At 41.3% G+C, this 22,213-nt stretch overlaps 2 protein-coding genes across 3 annotated transcripts in view; one reads left to right on the plus strand and one right to left on the minus strand.

The window, feature by feature from the left end:
* The first annotated feature begins 5,693 nt into the window (after window positions 1-5,693).
* Window positions 5,694-10,876, plus strand: SPX (spexin hormone). The gene is made up of 6 exons (XM_032432698.1): window positions 5,694-5,699; window positions 6,055-6,135; window positions 6,377-6,431; window positions 7,136-7,198; window positions 8,186-8,269; window positions 10,204-10,876. The coding sequence occupies exons 1-6, from the start codon at window positions 5,694-5,696 to the stop codon at window positions 10,260-10,262; spliced, it is 348 nt and encodes a 115-aa protein (XP_032288589.1). The 3' UTR covers window positions 10,263-10,876.
* A 3,269-nt stretch (window positions 10,877-14,145) lies between these two features.
* The window catches only part of GYS2 (glycogen synthase 2), a 61,185-nt gene continuing 53,117 nt past the window's right edge, over window positions 14,146-22,213 (minus strand). For both annotated transcript variants that reach the window (XM_032432811.1, XM_032432810.1), the window contains 4 exons: window positions 19,014-19,109; window positions 18,016-18,179; window positions 16,548-16,628; window positions 14,146-14,374 (listed from right to left, as the gene is read on the minus strand). In XM_032432811.1, coding sequence (XP_032288702.1) covers window positions 14,153-14,374; window positions 16,548-16,628; window positions 18,016-18,179; window positions 19,014-19,109 — 563 coding nt within the window. In that variant the 3' untranslated portion in view covers window positions 14,146-14,152. The remainder of the gene's footprint in view (window positions 14,375-16,547; window positions 16,629-18,015; window positions 18,180-19,013; window positions 19,110-22,213) is intronic.

Raw genomic sequence — 22,213 nt, forward strand, 5'->3', positions numbered from 1 at the left:
CTGCTATAACAAAATTCTGTGGACTGGGCAGCTTAAACACTTATTTCTCACAGTTGTGGATGTGGAGAAGTCCAAAAAGAAGGTGAGGGTAGATTCAGTTATTGGTGAGGACCCTCCTTGCGGCTTGCAGAACTGCCTTCTTGCTGCATCTTCATACGGCAGAGAGCGCTTTAGTCTCTTCATCTTATAAGGACACCAATCCCATCATGCTTCCCCAAAACCCCACCTCCAAATACCCTCATATTGGTGGTTAGGGTTTCAACATATGAATTTGGGGAAGATACATATTCAGTCCTTAACCATGTTCAAATGTATCTTTATAATGAAATTCTAAAAATTAATTTAGCATTGCACAATAACTCACCTCTTTTTTTAAAATTAGCCTTATATGCAGTTTTCCTTTTTTTATAAAATGGTCATCACATTTTCCATTTCCAAATTGTTTAAATGTAATCATAAATAGAAATGGACTTCAGGTAAAAAAGTGGGCAGTGAATTTAGAAATAGTGGAGAAATATTTAAATTTTTTTTCTCAAAATGAAAAGAATTGGCTAACTGAACATAATAAAAATAAAATTAATAATAATAATAATAATGAAAAGAATAATACAATAAGTATTTGTGACAGACAAAACCACTTCAGTGTTTTGATTATAAATTTTGGTAAGGCTAAAAATCACTGGCCATGTCTACCACTTAAAGTACCCAATAAGTATTTGTTGAATCCAATACTTGAACTGCAGGTCTTGACTATTGTCTGGTGAACCAGAAGTCTTAAGTCTTTTTTAATGGGTATCTTTCTAACCTTGTCCTCTGTGCTGAAAGGTTCCAACCTCTACCCTTCTGCTACCTGTACCCCATGTAGGAGGTAGGACACAAGTAGGATGCCCCAAATCCAACAACTGGCACACTTTTCCACAACCTTACCTCTACTAGCTCTCAAGACCTAATCAAAAGTCCACATCTGTCCTATCTTTCTTGACCCACTATAGCAAAACAGCTGGTCCATCCTTGTCCTCTCATAGAACTTTCCACTTGTTTGTATTATTTGATTACAGAAAAGAGATTCTCGAGGTTCAACGCCTTAAGTAAAAGGAAGACAGTAGACGCTGACCAATGAATGGGGAGTTTTATTTTGGAGAGCAGGCCTTCTCTGTGCCGCTGAATCTGACTGGTAGCCCTTTGAGGAAATGACTTCTGTTTGTGAGACAGCCGGCCTATAGGGTAGACCGGCCCTGGTACTGAATAAAGCCAAAGTAGGAGAATGAACCAATGACCTCATTCATATTATACCAAAATCCTCTATTCTGTCATCAAAGAAGTAATTTGGATCTTTTATTATCATAACAGCCATATTATCCAGGTAACTACCCAAGTTTCTATGTAAACACAATAATCACTAACCTTGTAAAATACAATTTAAACAGTGACCATTATTGTATAAGTGGACCTGGGCATGATCCAGTCAACTGGAAGAATTCAGATAACATCAGTGATACGGGCAAAATGGTCTCCATTGAATATGCCTTTAAAAAATGTTTATCTTAATTTGTCCAATGCCCATTGCCTGATCATAATGTCAGCAGGACAAAATTCAATGGTTTTATCTGTCAAGTGCTTTCATCAAATAACTTTTCTTAGCCCATCTCTAAGTTTGGACCTGTAAAAGTCCTAAAGTGTTATGATTTAACAAAATCGTATTAAGAGGCAATGCCATTTTAGACAAATGCATTCTAGTATGTTGCTTTTGATAAGACTACAATATTGATAATATGTCAAAACCATTCTCCTCGTTTGTGTGTATTATGCTGAAAATGGCAGCTTTGACGTAAAGCATCTGCTTGTGAATTCATTAGCTAAACTTTTATAAACAAACTACATCATACCTTTTTCCTTAAAATCGTAAATTCAAGACACAGTTTTATCGGTGAATCATTTTCCTGTCCCTCTTTCTAAAATGTTTATGTGTTTTTGGTACGGAGAGGGGGAAATAGGCATTTTGCTTGTTAGGTTACCTAGCAATTGGGTTTCACTTACGAGTTCATTTGAAACAAACACATGTATAATTTTATTTCTTTTATTGCCCTTTTTTGAAAGTTGCTATAATCCCTTGAAATTAAACCTAAAATCCTGAAGTCTAATATTTAAAGAAATATTAAGATTTTACCCAGTTTTGGTGTTAATCTATTAGTCCTTGGTTTTTATTCTTTCCCTTCTTCTAACATTGTGAGAAACACTGCAGTAATGGTTTTGGCTCCTTCTTGCTTGGACTTATACTTTAAAAGGAGTAAATACTGCACAAATTTCTACCTACAGACAACTTTCTGTATTCCATTCTCATTTACTAACCAAACCTCATGTCTTTACAGGCTGGCAAGTCTAAATATCAATCGCCCAAATCCCAATCTCTCTTACACAAGTATTTGCAGATAGATCTCATCAGCCCCTCAAACTTCAATCCTGAATCAAATTTATCTGTTCTGTCCCCATACTCCTTGACACTTCTATGGCCAACCATTCTCCCAGCCACACAGACTCCAAAGTGTCATTTTTTTTTTAAATTTTATGTTATTATGTTAATCACCATACATTACATCATTAGTTTTTGATGGAGTGTTCCATGATACATTGTTTGCGTATAACACCCAGTGCTCCATGCAGAACGTGCCCTCTTTAATACCCATCACCAGGCTAACCCATCCCCCCACCCCCTCCCCTCTAGAACCCTCAGTTTGTTTCTCAGAGTCCATAGTCTCTCATGGTTCGTCTCCCCCTCTGATTCCCCCCCCCTTCATTTTTCCCTTCCTACTATCTTCTTTTTTTTTTCAAAGTTTCATTTTTATCACTTATACCCGCTAAAGCTTTACTACTCAAAATGTCCTAGGATCAATGGAGTAACATCCATCAGCGTCACCTGGGAGTTTATTAGAAATGCAGAATTTCAGTGATTCAGTTGGTTAAGTGCCTACCTTAGGCTAAGGTTATGATCCCAGGGTCCTGGGAAGGAGATCCCAGGGTCTCCCTCTCCCTCTGCCCCTCCCACCTGCTCATGCTCTCTCTCAAATAAATAAAACCTTAAAAAAAAAAAAAAAGACATGCAGAAGTTCAGATCTCACTCCACCTGTACTAAATCAGAATCTGTATCTTTACAAGGTTCCCAGATGATTCACATGCATATTAATTCCTAAGGAGCACTACTCTAACTTTTAGAGGAAAGGGATTCTCTTTCTTACCTTACCTTAGCCTATCTTCTTACCTTAGCCTATGGTGGGTACTCAGGTCCTTGTTCAGTATCTGCCTGTGTATGTAATTGTTTCCCCTGGATATTGACATAGTTTGCACCCTTTCCCTCTTGCCTTCTACACATTCCTTTAAAGCAGTTACTTTCTCTTCAGCATCATCAATGTCTCCTCCTGATCATCTCCATCAACATATGTGTTCTGCAAATGGTTTGTTAGTTGACATCAGAGGAAACCAACAAACCTGATTTTAGCAGGACACTCTGGGGGTGTCCCCATCCTGGAATCTACATGAGCACTGTAGGCAGTATTGCCCCTGCAAACCAAACCTACCGCAACCACTGCTGCACCAGAAAATGTCTCTCCTGATTCCCACTTTCCTCCATCCTAGCTCCAGATTTCCCATCCAAGTGGGTCTGATTGGTGAAGCCTGTGTCATGTGCCCACATCCTACCTGACAGGGAGGCTGGGAAAATGAGTGTCTGACATTTTCACCTTGCACAATAGAAGGAAGGCTTTGCCTCCCACCAAGATTCATAATGCCATAATTCATAATTTAGGGAATTTTAGGAATTCCCTAAAAATGAAAGGGTTCAGATGTTACTGAAAGGCCAAAAAATAATAGCACACTTCCACCACACTCAAGCATCTAATCTTTAAAAAATTTTTTTTTCATTTTTCCTTGCCTCCTTTTAGTGAAATGTAGTGAAGCTAACTTAAAAATGCTGTCTGCACTTGTCTTTATTTCCTCATATCCTATTCACTTTCAACCCACTCCAATCTAGCTTATGTCCTCAAAAACCATCGTATTTCCAAATCCAGTGCACACTTGCTGGTGCTCATCTACCATGACCTCTCAACGTCGTTGGATATTCTGCTGGCTTCCACGGCCTCATGGTCTCCAGGAATTTCTCTTTTCTTTCTGGTATCTTCACCTCAACTTGCTTTGCTGGCTCTCCCTTTGCTCATTTCTGCATGTTTGTTTTCATAGCTCTGTCCCTGCTTCTCTTCTTTAATTCCATTCACTCTCAAAGTGTTCTCGTTCAATCCCTTTCCTGCCTTAAAATTCTTACAATTCTTAAATTTGACAATTTCTGCCCTTAGAAAAAATCTATAGGCTGGTGACCTCTTTGCTGAGCTGTGTAGAGTTTTGCATTTCCAACTGCCTACTTCACACTTCAACTTAGATCCTTAATGTATGTTTTAATCTTAATATTGAAATTTAATTCCCCTCTCTAAACTGGAGTCTCCCAATTTCAGTAAATGGCTTTATCATAACCAATGTTTAAGCCAGAAGCCCAAGACTCATCCTTGATTTGTTTTTCTTATACGCTCTTATCCCATTTATCCACAGGTTCTGAATTTTCTACCTCCAACAAACATCCCAAATTCATTTACAGCTCTCCATTCCCTGTAAGTCCCACCCAAGTCTAAGCCATCATCGTCTTTTGCTTATGACCATGTTTCCATATGAACCATTTCTTCCTCTCTGACCTCATTTCAAAGTACTCTCCTTTATCACCCTATGACCACTCAGTTTGGCCTCATTGGTCTCCCTATTCCTCAAACAAGCCAAGCTCTTTGCCATCCCAAGATTTTGTTTTTCTTTCTCTGCCTGTTTCACTAATTCTCACTCTGATTCATCTCATGTCTGACTCTACCTGATCTTTCCAGAACCCCCTCAATTGCTGCCTTCCCTAAAGTAACCCACCACTTATCACATCACCTCGCTTATTTTTACTTTATAAAGCATTTAAAACATTTTAAAATTACCTAATTTACCTGTTGACTAGTTTACAGAATTTCTCCCCTGACCAGAAGATAAGCTTGATCACAGCAAAGACTGTGTCTTTTTAATGCATGGCTGTGTCCCTTGAACTAGAAAGAAAAATGTCTGATACATAGTAGGCATTCAATAAATGTTTGTTAAATAATTGAATGGATACATAAGTGAAGGAGTGATGTTGAATTCCATTGAGATTCCCTAACATTTTTATTTCTACCCAAATGATTCATGTTTAGTCATCAGTGATAGCTTGATAACTAGCTACCCAAGACAAGTTCACTTATTTATTCATTTACTTTTGATTCAGCCTGGGCTTTTTAATCATTTTCTCTACTACTAATAATAAATACTTTGGGAAGCTAGTGGGAAAAGCAAAAACAATGATGCTGATATATTCAGAATATCTCCTGGCTGATGTGGTCAGTATGTAAATAAGTGATGTCCACTCATCAATCATTTCTTTACTTCCTGCGAACAAATCTCTGTGGAAAAATTGTCAGATCCTCTCAATCTTGAATACTGACAAGAAGTCCCTATGGACTCTCTAACTCTACTGAAGATCAGGAGGGGTCCTTGACACTAAGATTTAAAAGCCCCACTCTCAGAAAAGGATTAGAAAACTGACAGGTAAAGTTACAGTTATCGCAGGTTCTGGAAAGGAGCTGAACATGAAGGTAAGTAAAAGTTTTATTTACTCGACACTTTTAAGCTATTTATAAAAAGCATTTTATAGGCTAAAGGATATTTAAACAATATGCCTTAAAATATCAGAATCATTTGATTTTGCTACAAAAAAATCACTCATTTTGGGTGAAGTAATGAAAGTAACATATTTCTAAAATTTTTTTAAGAAGGGAACTCTTGTGGATTAACTAGAAGGTAGCCTCGGGAATCCCCCTCTCCCCCACATACTAAGTATTATTAAAACAGAGCATATTGAAAAGTTAGGAAGTTTGTAATTGTCCAGGTGTCACGGAAGTAGAAGATCCTATAGGCACAGAAATTACTTTCTTTGATCTTCTCTTGTAGGGACTCAGAAGTCTGGTGGCAACAACCTTGGCTCTTTTTCTAGTGTTTTCTTTCTTAGGAAATTCCAGCAGTGCACCACAGGTAATCAAACGCAAAAACTGGGGCTCCTGGATGTTCTTTCTTTTCCTTCCTTTCCTTCCTTTCCTTTCCTTCCTTCCTTCCTTCCTTCCTTCCTTCCTTCCTTCCTTCCTTCCTTCCTTCCTTCCTTCCTTTTGTTTCTTCTCTTTCTTCTCCCTCCCTCCCTCTCTTCCTTTCTTTTTTCTAACAGAGGACTGGGCTACAATGTCTTGCTAACTGCTTTTCTCTTCTCCCTGGGTTGTAGGGACTCGAGAGAAGGAACTGGACTCCTCAATCTATGCTCTACCTGAAGGGTGCACGTATGTTCCAAATACTTTGCTCTTCCTACAGCAATAAAGGAGGATCCTTCGGGGTGCATGAATCCACGGGATAGATGGGTGGGGAGAGAATAATATTGAGTGTGTTCCCTTAAATAATCGAGGTCAGCCTGGTCTCGGTCAAAGAAAAGGGGCGGGGGGTCTGGCAGTAGAAGAGAAAGATTCCCTGATTATTAGAACCTTTCCATTCTGAGCTGGAGGGTTGCTGGCTCTTGACGCACAGGAAGACTCCGGAGTAGCCTGGGAAACACCGCAAGGACCCTTGAACCCGACCACGGCTCCAAAGCCCATTCCCCGAGGCGGGCAGGGCGCGGGCAGGACGCGGGCAGGGTGCCGCAGGTGCAGGCAGGGCGCGAGCAGGACTCGGCAGGGCGCGGGCAGGCGCGGGGACAAGGCTCGGCAGGGCGCGGGCAGGCGCGGAGACGAGGCTCGGCGCTGGCAGCGCAGGGGTAGGGGACAAGGCTCGGTGCGGGCAGCGCAGGGGTAGGGCGCGGGCAGGGCGCTTGGTGCAGCCTGGGGTTGCACTCCCAGCGCCGGAAAACTGGCAGTGCAGCCCGGACCCCGGCCGCCGCCGCCGCCGCCGCCGCCCCACCCCTCCAGGCCTGGGGACTCACGGCGCGGAGCCCAGGTTAACCAGGATCGTTGAGCACCTGGCAGCCGCTGAGCCCCGCGTCTCGCCTTTGCAGAGGGGCGTCCCTTCATCTCGGATCAGAGCCGGAAGAAGGACCTCTCCGACCGGCCGCCGCCGGGTGAGTGAGCGAGGGAGGAGGAGGCCCGTGCGGCGACTCACAGCAGGATCCAGCGGGCGGGGCGCGCGCCCCAAGACAGCGGCTCCCCTCCGCGAGGGACGCGACTCCGGGGACGCCCTGGGAGAGAGCCAGCCAGGGCCGAGCTTAAGCTGGCGGCCGCGGCGCCCTGCACTATTGGGCGGCTGAGGCTGGAGCTGAGGTTCCCGAAGCTGAACAACTCGGTCTCGGCTGTTCCGACCGCCCTCTGGCCGCCGGGTGTGCAGAGGTCCCCGGGGGAGTTATCCAGGGACAGGCCAGGCCTGGGGGTTCACCTTCCAGGAGTGAAGGAGGGCGAGCGAGAACGGTGCAACTGCCCCTAAAATGTATCTCCCCGTTTATGCCAAGACCTTTAAACGGTTTCCTCTTAAATATTTTTGTTGTTATTAAAGTAGTGATTTACCTGGAAACTTCAAGTGTACGCCCCTATTGCATTACTAGAAGGGCTATAAAGCAGTTAAAAACCAGAAATTGTTAACAGGTAGGGGCCATTAAGAATAGGGCCAGGGACTGTTATGTGCCCTACGCGTGGCCAGGAATGTAATTATTATTTCAAACAGCTTTGGACGGAATGGAAGAGGAAGTAGCCCAGGCTCCCAGGAGTATCCATTACATCTCAATGTTTCTGCCCAGACATTCAATTTTAAGCTCTGAAGGGTGAAATTATTCAGAGTTCTTTACCTTAATTTACCCTCCTTTTGTGAAATTCTCTGTAGAGTTTAAAATCTCTTCCATACCTGTAATACACACCATAACCAATTGTAAGTAACATCCACCGGAACTATAAAATGTTTAAATTCCTAAAAATCAGTCTTCTGTGTGTGTGTGTGTGGGGGGGGTGATTTGCTAAGGGATCAAAAATCTATTTCATAAAGGTTTTTCTATTTGGAGCATATCAGAACAGGAATATTTAAATGCTAATAGAATCTGTATATACTTTTGTTTCTCCAGAGAGACGCAGCCCAAATCCCCAACTACTAACTCTTCCAGAAGCAGCAGCTCTGCTCTTGGCTTCCTTGCAGAAACCACAAGAAGGTACAAGTATAGTGACTTATTTCAGCTGCAGGACAGGGAAGCTTTAATCACTTTTGGGATTCTGTGTTGAATACAACAAAGTTGCTTTTACTCAGATTTTTAAATATAATTAACAGTTGCCCCCGGCTCCAGAAACTCAGACAGGTTTATTATATAAACACTAGTACATTTCTCATTAAAGCGAGTCCCCAGGAACATAAAAACATTTCCTTGATGACACTGGGGAATTTCATATTAATTTCATAATCCAGAGCCTATTGTAATCTTATTTCACTTAGAACCAAATGACTGAACCAAATGAAATTGCTGAAAATGACTTATTTTTATTTGCAAATATAGCAATATTATATGGTACATCCTAATAGATATGGACCAGTTCTGATTCTAAGCCTGTGTGATTTTCATTATACAGCTTCTTCTATATGAAGATTAGGTGTACTTTTCAAATAGAGACATTCTGTCCATGGGGCACTGAAACCACTAGTTGAATTAAAGCATCTTGGTAATAGATAAGCCAGCGCTTTGGGGTATGTAGCAGAGAGGGTTCAAATCCTGGTTCTGCTGCTTTACTAGCTGGATGATCCTGAGTCTTAGTATCATTATTGGTAAAATGGAATAATGATACCCATGTGCACGATTGCTATGAGAGTCGATTGAAACAAGGTACATAATTTGAATTACTATTAACAATAGAGGTCATCAAAGCATAATAAACAGACCTAGAGTTTTCCCTCTCAAAATTGTAGTAATGCCATACTTGACATAATTTAAATGCTTAAAAGTTTTAAAAATATATAGCAAGTGGTCTGGTGGTCAAAGCACAGGTTGCTGCTGGCCTAGTGCTCTGAGATTTATGCTAATGGAGAAGATATATATATCCTCGGTGCCCAGTATGGAAGGGGCCATGCAGGGAGAAGAGAGCAAAGGGTACTTTCTGGCTTCAAGCTTATGGTTTTCTTGTGAAAAAGATACCGATGAGAAGCAAATGCAAGAGAGTGGCATTGGGGGTCCTCTGAATTCAGAGCAAGGCCAGGGCAGCTGTGGGTGGGGAGAGGGGATTACATGCACTTATGCCCATGAGATGCCAGCTACTGGCAGGCAGACGAGAAAGCAGATTAAGGGGAAGCAGGAATGAGAACGACCCTTGTAGCAAAAAGATAGGGTGAGGAGCACCTGGGTGGCTCAGTCAGTTAAGCGTCTGCCTTCAGCTTAGGTCATGATCCCGGGGTCCCTGGGATCAGCCCTGCTCAGCAGGGAGTCTGCTTCTCCCTCTGCCCCTCCCCCCACTTGTGCTTTCGTGGGTGCTCTCTCTCAAATAAATAAATAAAATCTCAAAAAAAAAAAAAAAGATAGGGCGAGCAGTCAGTGGAATAGCAGAACGCAGGAGGAGTGGTTATGTTAGAGCTAGGACTATGATTACCTGTTATTATTACTACTACTACCTGGAGCTAATAGTTGTTGAGGGCTTACAATAATACAGGGGGCCAGGCACTGTTCTCAGCATGTGATATGCATTAATACATTTAACCCTCATAGTGACCCTGGGAGGTAAGCACAGTATTATCCACACTCCAGGCGAGGAAATAGAGGCACAGAAAGATGAAGTAGCTTGTCCACTATTACATAGCAGGTATGTACTGGAACTGGGATGAAGAATGAAGGTAATTTACTCTTTGAGAATCAGTTATAGTTTCATTCATTCTGGAGAGTCAGATGTGAAATGTGAGTTCCCCTATGTGTCTTGAGCTGAGGAGGAAGATTTTTAAACCAAATCAATCGAAACACACTTTTTTGGATTCTCAGTAGCAAAGTGCAGTAGTTAACATAATTTAGGAAACTAAATGTTTATTTCTTGAAGTTCTCTTCATCTTATCTTTTCCCCTTTTAAAACACAGAGAAGTGTGTTTATTTTATGCACCTTTTTTTCCTTACAGCTGGAGAAGAAAACTTTGATCAAACGAGAGTCCTAGAAGACAGTCTACTAAACTGGTGAAAATAGACCAACTTACGTTCGAATACAGTTCCATTCCTGCTGAAAACATAAAGCATGTAAATAAAGCCCTTGGACCCTTTTAATTCCATTGTAATGTTAGGAACATGCATAACCAATTTTATTCTTTCCAGAAGTAAAGGTAATGTAGGGTTCTTAGCTGGGGACATCATGGCCTTCTTTCATTGCTTCAGGTCCTGTTTAGGTCACCTTGTGTCTTACTCCCATTTGTAATTATAAGGCTAGAGACTCTTTAGAGTATGTTTTCTATTTGTTACAACAAGTATCCATCTTGATCTAGTGAGTCTTAGTTGTTGGCTTTTTCATTCCTTTACCCCTTGCATTGTCTTGCACTCAGCAGCGAATGTCCCTCTCCTTTTCTGCCTTTTTCCCATCTCCATCCGGGGTGAGGGGAGAAGCATGGCAGGATGGGAAAGAGTAGAGTGTGTTCTCTTAGCAGTTCATCTTGGAGACGGAAGTTGTTAAGAAGGGAAGAGGGAGGGAGGTGACTGGGAAGAAGCCCGTGATAAGAACACTTCACTGTAGTTGCTGAAGGAGGGAGAGGGGGGATCTGCGAGGTTGGTAGAAGGTTCCATAGTGGGGCACTCCCCTTTGTGCTCTTTGGGGATCTCCCTGAATTCAGGGGGTTACTGGGAAATAAGCAGATGGAGACACACTCTGCTCTTCTGTACATTGTACAAAAGGAACAAACCAGTTTTTCAGAGGTAACTCATGTTCCACAGCTAAACAGACGCAAAGACTCTGCTTACTCTAATTGACTAGAGCTCTAGGCTTTATTTTACATTAAAACGTTAGATAAAGGCACCCCGATAACATCAGTACTCGGTGATATGCCTCATCTGCTCCTTCTAAGACTTTTTAAACTATCTGAAAAAATACACACACACACACACACACAGTGAGCATAATAACCTATTTATTTGGAGTTACAATATGATCAACATGTTAATTTTTTTGACCTAGTTAGTTGAGAGTTGTTATTGATAAATGTCATAAGTGGAAAGTATTGTTAATTCTTACTGTCATCAGTATATAGCCGTTATTCAGTAGCTAAAGGATATCTTTATGCGAATGTATCTGTACCTAGGAGTTACAATTTCACTGTGTTATGAAGTCAAAACCCTGCTTATAAGATTTGTCTGTATCTTGTATCGTAACTGAATAATGAAACTATATTCAAGTCATTGTCACACTGATCTCTTCCAAAAAATAATATGCTAGCATTAAAAAATATGTGGTATCATAATAGGCACTTGTCATTTATTATGACTTGATTTAAGTGGATTTTCTAGATAGTGCATATGTCCAGTTTATTGAGATTTTACTCCTCTGACATAGAGGTGTACATACTGGCTATTTAAACATTATGCTTATTCCAAGACTGTTTAAAAAACCCCAACACATGAAACAATTCTTCCCACAACTAAATAGAACAATCTCAAGTCTTTCACACTAAAACAGAGTTTTTAAAAACCTTCTAAATGGCCAACAATTATTAAAATAATTCAGTATCATATTGGAAGACTATTAGTATTGTATATAAAACCAAGTATTATAGGTGCTTGAATTCCTTGAATGTTGTTCTGCCATACAGATGTGCTGATTAACATGGGAGCTGCAGGCCGCCTGGGTGGCTCTGTTGGTTAAGCATCTGCCTTCGACTCAGGTCATGATCTCAGGTCCTGTAACCGAGTCCCGTATCTGGCTCCCTGCTCAGTGGGGAGTCTGCTTCTCCCTCTCCCTCTGCCTCTCCCCCCACTCATTCTTTCTCTCTCTCCTCTCTCTCAAATAATAATAAAAAAAAATCCTAAAACAGCAACAACAAAAAAAGCATAGTAGTTGCATACAGCTGCTATAACATTCTGTCTCTCTTGGGATATCTTTGCAATTCTCTTTATTTCTATCTTTTTCAAAATTGAAATGAACAAAAGATGTTCACATTGTATGGCTTGTATTTTAAAACTGGGAAATACCCCCCTGCCAGGCAAACCCACGTACTTGAATATCGCTGCCTCAGGTGGGACTTGCAGCCCCTATGAGCACAGCTCCTGGAGCTCTTCCCCTCTTTGGGCGGGAATCCTTCCTCCCCTGTGGCTATCTGCCTTCCAGCTTGGGCTCTCAATTACTCTTTGTTTCCCTGGGTTTCCCCAGTGGATACCTCCTCTCCCCTGACAGCACCATTATGACCCCAAGAGAGGAGAGAAAGCAGAGGCCCCCGCCCGTTAAAAATCAGCCTCCAGGGGCACCTGGGTGGCTCAGGTGGTTGGGCGACTGCCTTCAGCTCGGTTCATGATCCTGGAGTCCCGGGATCGAGTCCCACGTCGGGCTCCCTGCTTGGCGGGGAGTCTGCTTCTCCCTCTGATCCTCCCCCCCTCATGCTCTCTGTCTCCCATTCTCTCTCTCTCAGATAAATAAATAAAATCTTTAAAAAAAAAAAAATCAGCCTCCAACTAACATTTCCCCTTTATCTGGTTTCGAGAAATGAAAGTCTATATCCTATCCACCTTGAGTTACATTGTTTTGCTTCAGCCTCAGGAGAAAGGGAAGTTGGGAATGTAACCAGTTGGTCCCCTCCTACTGGACTATGAATTCCTTTAGTAAGAGTTATTTCGAATATGATCTGATCCTTATAACCACCATGTGAAGCCAGCACTTGTATCCCCCACATGACTTCACAGAAGTGTATCCTCACCCTTTGGACCTCCCCAAGTGCCTTTGACCAGTCCCTCTCCTGAGTCCTCCTTGTGCCCTGGGAAACTATTAGCAGAGCACTTGTAACATTTTATCTTCTCATCAGTATATGTAAAACCAGCTCTGTTCACCCTAACTCTTATCATGGAAGGCAGGGTGGGACAATGCATAAAAGTCTTCTGTCAGCTGGTCAGGCACACATTAACTATTTTCTATAGTTCCTATACTCCAACTTATGCAAACGTACATTCTTTAAAAACATCATTTTTTTGTACCTCTATTTCTCCCAATGAGACCACTCATTTGTGCCACTACTGTGTATAAGGCACTGTGCTAGAAACAGAGTCATCTACTAACGATCCTTATCTGTTGCTCCTCACCCGGCTTTGTCAGTCTTGGGGAAGGACGAAGAAAGGACTGGAGCAAGGGGATAGAGTCCAGTGGCAGCAGCTGTCTGAATGGAGGAGCGAGTGCAGGGTAGAAATATGCCACTCAAAACCAGGTGTTTGCAGGTCTGTGAATTTCCATTTGCTCTTTTGTTTGTACTTTGTTACAATCAGATGGTATAGCGCAGATGGTAACATTTTCCCATCATTAAGTTGAGAAGTGACCTTGTAAATATGCGTTAATATGTATCAGGATCTGGATTTAAGGTAGCTTTTTTTTTTCTTATGGATTTTGATTGTGTGCAAAGCTAGATAGAAATTCATGGTTCTGAATCATGTGAAACATGAACATAATCATTGAAGACAGAATTATTTAAAATAGGTACGTAGTGCATGTTCAGGGCTCAGATCAGGATCCTTCGCAGGGAAAATGGGAGGCTTGTTTGGTAGATATGGCAGCTGTATAAATACTAAGCACAGGATTATGGTGATGATAATTTAAAAATAAACACTAGCAAACGAAAATTCTTATTGCTTAAGCTAACATTTTAAAAACATTTCTGGTCTTCCTCCTTTAATGGACATTCTTCCTCTTGCCTAAATTTACTGGGGAAAAGGAGTAGGGGAAAGTAACTTGGATTTTATTAGAAATTCCAAATTGTCATTCACTTAATCTTCTCCCCTTCATAGGCAGAGAATAAATCCCATTGTAACACGTAAAAGAAGAAAATGGAATTTGTAGCATGTTCATTTCTTCAGATAACCACTCTTACTCTGTTCTGACACGTGTGGAATTCAGTTCTTGTATTCACCATGCAGCTTTTTCTTCCCACGAGGAACACGACCCAGAGAAAATGGCGACTTGATATTTAACCGATCCCTTTCAGCTTCCTCTTCCTCATTGTATCGCTCATCCTCTTCTTCATCTTCCACATCACTGCTTTGAGGACTAGAGACCTGAGACCCTGAAGGGGAAGGTGGAACTGAGGAAGGCCTGGGGTATTTAAATCCTTCAGTCTGCCAAAGACAAAAATAAGTCACAAACATTATAATGATATAAACACTTTGCATGTGCATTTGATACAAAACATAGTTGGATATTTTTTGTGGTCTGTTCGTGGGCTATTATTATTTTTTATTTCTTTTGATTCTGGTACCACCAAATTCAAGAGAGATTCGTTAAATAAATAGCTTTCTTTTCTTATGCACTGAAATGTGCCAGGTGCCATATGTATTTGTGTATGTATAAATATATATAATCTTATTTAATCCTTGTAACAACACCAGTAAATGTGTTTTTCCCATTTATAGGAGAAACTTGAGGGTTAGAGAGACCAGATGACTTGCCCAAGGTCATGCAGCATGTAAGTGGTAGAGCAAAGATTTGTACCAGGGCTGTTATCACTCCCTAGCCTTTAATATCAACTGTCATGTTACACTGCTGATATTGTCAGTCCCTATGTCACTTTGCAGATTTGCTCAACAAAATTACAGAACATGGGTATCGTGGACATGCCATGGACAGCCACCATTAGAAAGAATCCTGGAAGCCAGGCCACTTAGTTGACTCTGAAATTCCACCAGTTACTTTTATTTCAGTGCATGAGCAAATGTCACTAGGTTTTAATCAAATTGCCCTTCTACCTAAGATTCACTGAGATAACTCATTTGATCAATGAGTGCTAAGCACAGTTATGGGTCAGGCACCAAAATGCCACTGAGGAAACAAAGAAGAAAAACATGATTCTTGCCCTTCGAGAGAGCACATGTTTGACTGGGGAAGACAGCTGTATAAAATAGTTGCAGCACTTGTCACTCTGCATTTCAATTACTTGTGTTCATTATTATGTCATACCCATACAATCATTTCAACGTTCAGATATTTGGCCTGAAAGCAATAAAAAAAATAAATTAAAAAAAAAAGGAGCTGATTCATGCACTTAGGACCTGGCTCAGAGTAGGAGTTCAATACTTAGTAATTGAATCATTTGAATAAATGGATGAATATAGCTGAATTAATATCAAGTCAAGCGACTGCCTCTAAACAAGCTAAGCCATTAATCCTGTTACAATCCTGAGCATGAAAGTTGGAATTTGTATTCTGAAGGGTTTTCAAAACTCTGTCACCTTCTGCATGAGCAAATTTTACCTTGGGCTAACTTTTGAGATCTGTTTCCCTTGACACTTGATATAGATGGAACATAAGTTGTGCAAAATTGATTATGGTAAAAGGGACTCCTGATTGGGAAATCACATCTGAACTCAGAGATTTATAAATACTCGATGAGGATCTACAGCTTTTGGGAATCCCTGAATTAGATGACTCTCGTACTTGTGCATATTCCTCGTGGAGGCCATGGACGCTGCTGATCTGTGGAGATTTACATGAGATCTTGGCTCCCTGGGGCATGAAACTACTAAGCTAGGATAGATCTCATACCTAATGATAGGGATCTCATCTTTTTGCACCTAAGTTTTCGCCTGGTGGGCGGGGGGGGCAGGGGCGGGCAAAGAAGTGTGCTTTTGAACCGCTGTGTAGACTGCTGTAAGGACTGATCCCGCTGAAGAGAAATGTCTGATGCTGTCCTACTTCAAGCTGTGTTTCCTATCTTATATCCTTCTAAGTGAATGTGATGGCAAGTAGCCTATGCTCGTCTCATGAATATAAATGTCTAACAGAGCTTCAGAAGAAGACTCCCTGCTGGGCACTGCTGACTGGTACATAAACACTCATCCTCCCGTGATGATGTCCAATTCCTCCCGTGGTTCCTGAATTCACTCTATGTTACTGTTGCCAAGTAGTTACCTGATATTTAAACATTTCCTTGGATAGCGAATTCACCTGCTGTTAAAGCAGGCCAGTTCATTTTTCAGTAGCTCCCGAAAGAATGGGTGTCTAACACAGAGGTTTCAAGTACTAAGGCAGGGAGAGTTTTAATGTGGAAGTGCTTCTCCAATGACATGAATTAGCTGACCATCGGCTCATCCGCTAAATAAGGCTAACTCGGAATCAAGGGCTTTGACTTGGTCTGACTTGTCGGTTCCTCTATTCCTTGCTTTAAGGCAACATTATGAAAAAGTATAAAAGTTTCCGTCCTTAACTAATGCTAAATTAAAAAGTATTGGTAGGACTTACCATACACAAGAAGTTTAGATTTCAAAATAAATACATAATACATAAAATACTTACCGTTGGTGGTGATGTAGGCTCCATATGGAATTTATCTGGAAAAGCTCTACTTAAGGTCAGGTACCTGGCATGCTGATAATACTATGATAGAAAAACCAATTCACAGTTTAAAAAATATTATATATCTCAAGAACCATGTTATTATATAAAATCTTATTCTCCTAGTAAAGTGGCAGAACCTATTCACCCTAAATTTAAGAATCAGAAAAAAAACTGATGGTTTACAGTTTTATTATTTTCCAGTTCATAAGTAAAGAAATACTACAAAAAGTAGAAGGGAAAAGGCATACTGGCCTTACTGAAAACTCTGAATTGTGTGCTAAAACACTGGCTTCATGCTATAGAGAAGCAGTATGATATGAGGAAAAGGGGGTACCTGAGTAATCAGACAAGCTGGACCTAAGTCCTGCTTGAGACCTTAGATAAGAAACATAACTTCTGGGGAGCCTGAGCAGCTCAGTGGGTTGAGCATCTGCCTTCGGCTCAGATCATGATCCCGGAGTCCCGGGATCGAGCCCCGCATCATCGGGCTCCCTGCTCAGCGGGGAGTCTGCTTCTCCCTCTGCCCCTCCCCCTGCTCGTGTTCTCTCTCTCTCAAATAAATAAATAAATGAAATCTTAAAAAAAGAAACATAACTTCTAAGAGCCTTCTCATTCTGTTTTCATTGTAAAATAGAGACAGTACAGTGAATCACTCAGGGTTGTGATGAGCACTGTCATTAGTGTGTGTAGCCGCTCGGCAAATGGCAGCATCTATCATTCGTCAGGGAGAGTTTAGTGGCATCTAAGCAGATACATGGTGTGAAGGCAAAGTCAGCTTATTTTTTATTAAATCATCCAGTACTAAGATATATAGACATCTGGGTATTTACAAACCTATTGCATAGTTGAAAGGAGGTATTTCCTGTACTTGTCATTTGAAAACAATATTATTCCCACTCCCACTGTACTTATGGAATATGGTCACATTATTGCTTAGAGTCAAACAAAATAGAAATGTTTCTTTAGATGTTTTCCTCATATTCATGAACCAATAGCTGAAATGCATCAAGTTAAGCACTGACGATAGACTAACTAGAAAGATCCCAGCTAGATCCTGACAGACTTGCTGTTATAAGCTCAAACTAAATATGAAAATTTGGGGGTAGGACTTTGCCAGCTCATTTTAAGTAAAAAAAGTACATGAAAACATCGCTTGAGATTTCAACAATTATGGTACAGGGTTGACTTTGCAGATGATGACTAGAATCTATATTTTTATAGCCCAGTGGGATTTTCTTTCTTTCTTCTTTTTTTTAAAGTAGCCTCCACACTCAGCACAGCTCGAAAGGCAGGGCTCGAACTCATGACCCCAAGATCAAGACCTGAACTGAGATCAACAGTCAGATGCCCAACCAACTGAGCCACCCAGGGGCCCCAGTCTAGTGGGATTTCTAAAGCGGTTCTCTCCATCCCAAACTTAACTTACTCTGCCCAAGTATCTCCAATCCAGAAGATCGGAGAGCCTCTCAGTTCGGTTTCTCTGAATAATTCTTTGGCGGCGTGACTGTTGGCAAAATCCATACAGAAACTGAGTCAGCTGATTGCAGGAATCATCCAGAGAGCGGAACCTCCTGTCAACAATGTAAATACCTAAGGAGCACAAAGGCCAAAGCACGGGTAAACATAGGGCTAACCTTAGAATGTTTCTTCTCCCATTCCTTAGGTTCCATCACAGACCACCACATGCAGTACCCACTCCCCGACTCCCCTGCTGCCTCCGTTTTATCTTTCCCCTTCCAAGGCTGTATTTCTTCTGTGATCTCCTCCTAAGGGTTTACAACTGTCACCAACACACATGCAACACGATGGATCTTGCTAAAAAAATTTGACAGTAGAGGCCAAATCGGCAAAGAAGAAGTCAATACCCTGGATCAGTGGTTCTCCCTGGGACTGCTCACTAACCACAATCTCTGGGGTAAGACCTGGGGATCAGTGATTTTTAGGCTCCCCAGTGTTCCCACCGTGCAGGCCTGGCTGAGAACCACAGCTCTAGCCTGAGGAAAGAGAACCGTGATGAGGAGACCGTAGAAGACCAGGAAATTGGCAATGTGTAGGCAGACAATCCATCCCATCTCGCTTTTCTTGCTGCTAGGCAACACAGACACAGAGATGGTGGTATGCAAATTCTTCTGCCATCGTCAACAATTTAAGTGAATTTTGCTAACTTGGCACAGACCTTTAAAATAATGACGCTGACTACTCTATATACTCTAAGGCCGTAGTTACTGTAACATCAATATATTTAATATTAATAGCATTTTTATCTTTTCTATGAACCACATAATTAAATCTACTTTTAATTAAACAAGAAGTATAAACATTACTTTAATCATCAGAATAGCTTTAAAGTTAGGCTCCCTAAAGACCCTGTGTTTGGTTAGAGGTTACTTCTCCCTGCATTGGGTGAATGATGAAAAACCTCACCGTAAGCAGTAGGATCAGCCACGTGCTCCTGCATGAAACAGCCAAAGCCGGAAAGGTTGGTTGTCACACTGGGGATACCCATCACAGTGCATTCAGCTGCCAGGGGAAATAGACAAAGGCTTGGCTTCAGACCCGCTTCTATATCCTCTTATGCACACAGAGGGGGGAAAAGCCCAAGTTGGCCTAGTAATAGCGATATTTATTTTGTATCAGGTACAGTACTAAGCTCTTTACATGTATTAACTCATTTAATCTTCTCAACAACCACGTGAAGTAAGACTGACATTATCTCCATCTTACAGATGAAGAAACTGAGGCACAGAGAGGTTAGATAATTTGCCCAATGTCACAAAGGCAGGGAATGGGGTAGAGGTGGGATTTGAAGCCAGGTGCCCGGCTCCAGGGCTCCTGTTTGGAACTGCTACTCTACCCTGTCTCTCTCATTCTGGCTGGTTTTGTTTTTTGCTCCATTCTAAGCTGTGTCTCTAAGTCTGTGGTGAGTTTGTGGGTTTTGGACATGAGCAACTCCTCCCATCGTATTAATCTCCCTTGCCACAAATCCCTCCACTTCCCCAAGTGTCCATTGTACCCATAACCTCCCCCGTCTTCTCCCCCCCAGTCAAAACCTGTTTTTCATAAAATAGTGGATATGTTTCTTTTAAGATGTATTACCACTCACAAGGATGTCTGCATTTTTAACAAGGAATTTATATTTGATGATGGAATTAATCTTGGTTGGCTAGTGGGGGTGGGTTAAAAAAAAAGATTTCCCCACTAATCAAGAAGTAATGCAGTTTATTTCTCCAGCTGTTCTGAAACTGTTCCAAAAAATAGAAATGGAAGGGAAACTTCCAAACTCATTGTATGAGGCCACCATTACCTTGATCCCAAAACCAGACAAAGACCTCATTAAAAAAGAGAATTACAGACCAATATCCCTGATGAACATGGATGCAAAAATTCTCACCAAAATATTAGCCAATAGGATACAGCAGTACATTAAAAGGATTATTCACCATGACCAAGTGGGATTTATCCCTGGGCTGCAAGGTTGGTTCAACATCCGCAAATCAATCAATGTGATACAATACATTAATAAAAGAAAGAACAAGAACCATATGATCTTCTCAATAGATGCAGAAAAAGCATTTAACAAAGTACAGCATCCTTTCTTGATTGAAACTCTTCAGAGTGTAGGGATAGAGGGTACATACCTCAATGTCATAAAAGCCATCTATGAAAAACCCACAGAGAATATCATTCTCAATGGGGAAAAAGTGAGAGATTTCCCCCTAAGGTCAGGAACGCAGCAGGGATGTTCACTATCACCACTGCTATTCAACATAGTACTAGAAGTCCTAGCCACAGCAATCAGACAACAAAAAGAAATCAAAGGCATCCGAATCGGCAAAGAAGAAGTCAAACTCTCACTCTTTGAAGATGATTTGATACTTTATGTGGAAAACCCAAAAGACTCCACCCCAAAACTGCTAGAACTCATACAGGAATTCAGTAAAGTGGCAGGCTATAAAATCAATGCACAGAAATCAGTGGCATTCCTATACACCAACAAGACAGAAGAAAGAGAAATTAAGGAGTCCACCCCATTTACAATTGCACCCAAAGCCATAAAATACCTAGGAATAAATCTAACCAAAGAGGCAAAGAATCTGTACTCAGAAAACTATAAAATCCTCGTGAAAGAAATTGAGGAAGATACAAAGAAATGGAAAAACATTCCTTGCTCATGGATTGGAAGAACAAATATTGTGAAGATGTGAATGCTACCTAGAGCAACCTACACATTTAATGCAATCCCTATCAAAATACCATCCACTTTTTTCAAAGAAATGGAACAAATAATCTTAAAATTTGTATGGAACCAGAAAAGACCCTGAATAGCCAGAAGAATGTTGAAAAAGAAAAGCAAAGCTGGTGGCATCACAATTCCGGATTTCCAGCTCTATTACAAAGCTGTCATCATCAAGACAGTATGGTACTGGCACAAAAACAGACACGTAGATCAATGGAACAGAATGGAGAGCCCAGAAATGGACCCTCAACTCTATGGTCAACTAATCTTCGACAAAGCAGGAAAGAATGCCCAATGGAAAAAAGTCTCTTCAACAAACGGTGTTGGGAAAATTGGACAGCCACATGCAGGAGAATGAAACTGGACCATTTCCTTACACAAAAATAGACTCAAAATGGATGAAAGACCTAAATGTAAGACAGGAATCCATCAAAATCCTTGAGAACACAGGCAGAAACCTCTTCAACCTCAGCCGCAGCAACTTCTTCCTAGAAACATCTCCAAAGGCAAGGGAAGCATGGCAAAAATGAATTATTGGGACTTCATCAAGACAAAAAGCTTTTGCACAGCAAAGGAAACAGTCAACAAAACCAAAAGACAACCGACAGAATGGGAGAAGATATTTGCAAATGACATATCAGATAAAGTATCCAGAATCTATAAAGAACTTATCAAACTCAACACCCAAAGAACAAATGATCCAATCAAGAAACGGGCAGAAGATATGAACAGACATTTTTCCAGAGAAGACATCCAAATGGCCAACAGACACATGAAAAAATGCTCAATATCGCTCAGCATCAGGGAAATCAAAATCAAAATCTCAATGAGATACCACCTCACACCAGTCAGAATGGCTAAAATTAACAAGTCAGGAAACGACAGATGTTGGCGTGGATGCGGAGAAAGGGGAACCCTCCTACACTGTTGGTAGGAATGCAAGCTGGTGCAGCCACTCTGGAAAACAGTATGGAGGTTCCTCAAAAAGGTGAAAATAGAGCTACCATACGACCCAGCATTGCACTACTGGGTATTTACTCCAAAGATACAAATGTAGTGATCCGAAGGGGTATGTGCACCCCAATGTTTATAGCAGCAATGTCCACAATAGCCAAACTATGGAAAGAGCCAAGATATCCATCAACAGATGAATGGATAAAGAAGATGTGGTGTGTATATACAATGGAATATTATGCAGCCATCAAAAAAAAAACATGGAATCTTGACATTTGCAACGATGTGGATAGAACTAGAGGGTATTATGCTAAGCGAATAAGTCAACCAGAGAAAGACATGTATCATATGATCTCACTGATATGAGGAATTCTTAATCTCAGGAAACAAACTGAGCGTTGCTGGAGTGGTGGGGGGTGGGAGGGATGGGGTG

Source organism: Phoca vitulina, unplaced genomic scaffold (assembly GCF_004348235.1).
Source record: "Phoca vitulina isolate PV1807 unplaced genomic scaffold, GSC_HSeal_1.0 scaffold49, whole genome shotgun sequence".
NCBI lineage: Eukaryota > Metazoa > Chordata > Mammalia > Carnivora > Phocidae > Phoca > Phoca vitulina.

What these genes read in the sequence shown, in the direction of transcription:
- SPX (XM_032432698.1), top strand. An exon ending in ATTCCAGCAGTGCACCACAG is followed by an intron (nt 6,136 to 6,376) that starts GTAATCAAACGC and finishes CCTGGGTTGTAG; the next exon opens with GGACTCGAGAGAAGGAACTG. An exon ending in CTTGCAGAAACCACAAGAAG is followed by an intron (nt 8,270 to 10,203) that starts GTACAAGTATAG and finishes TTTTCCTTACAG; the next exon opens with CTGGAGAAGAAAACTTTGAT.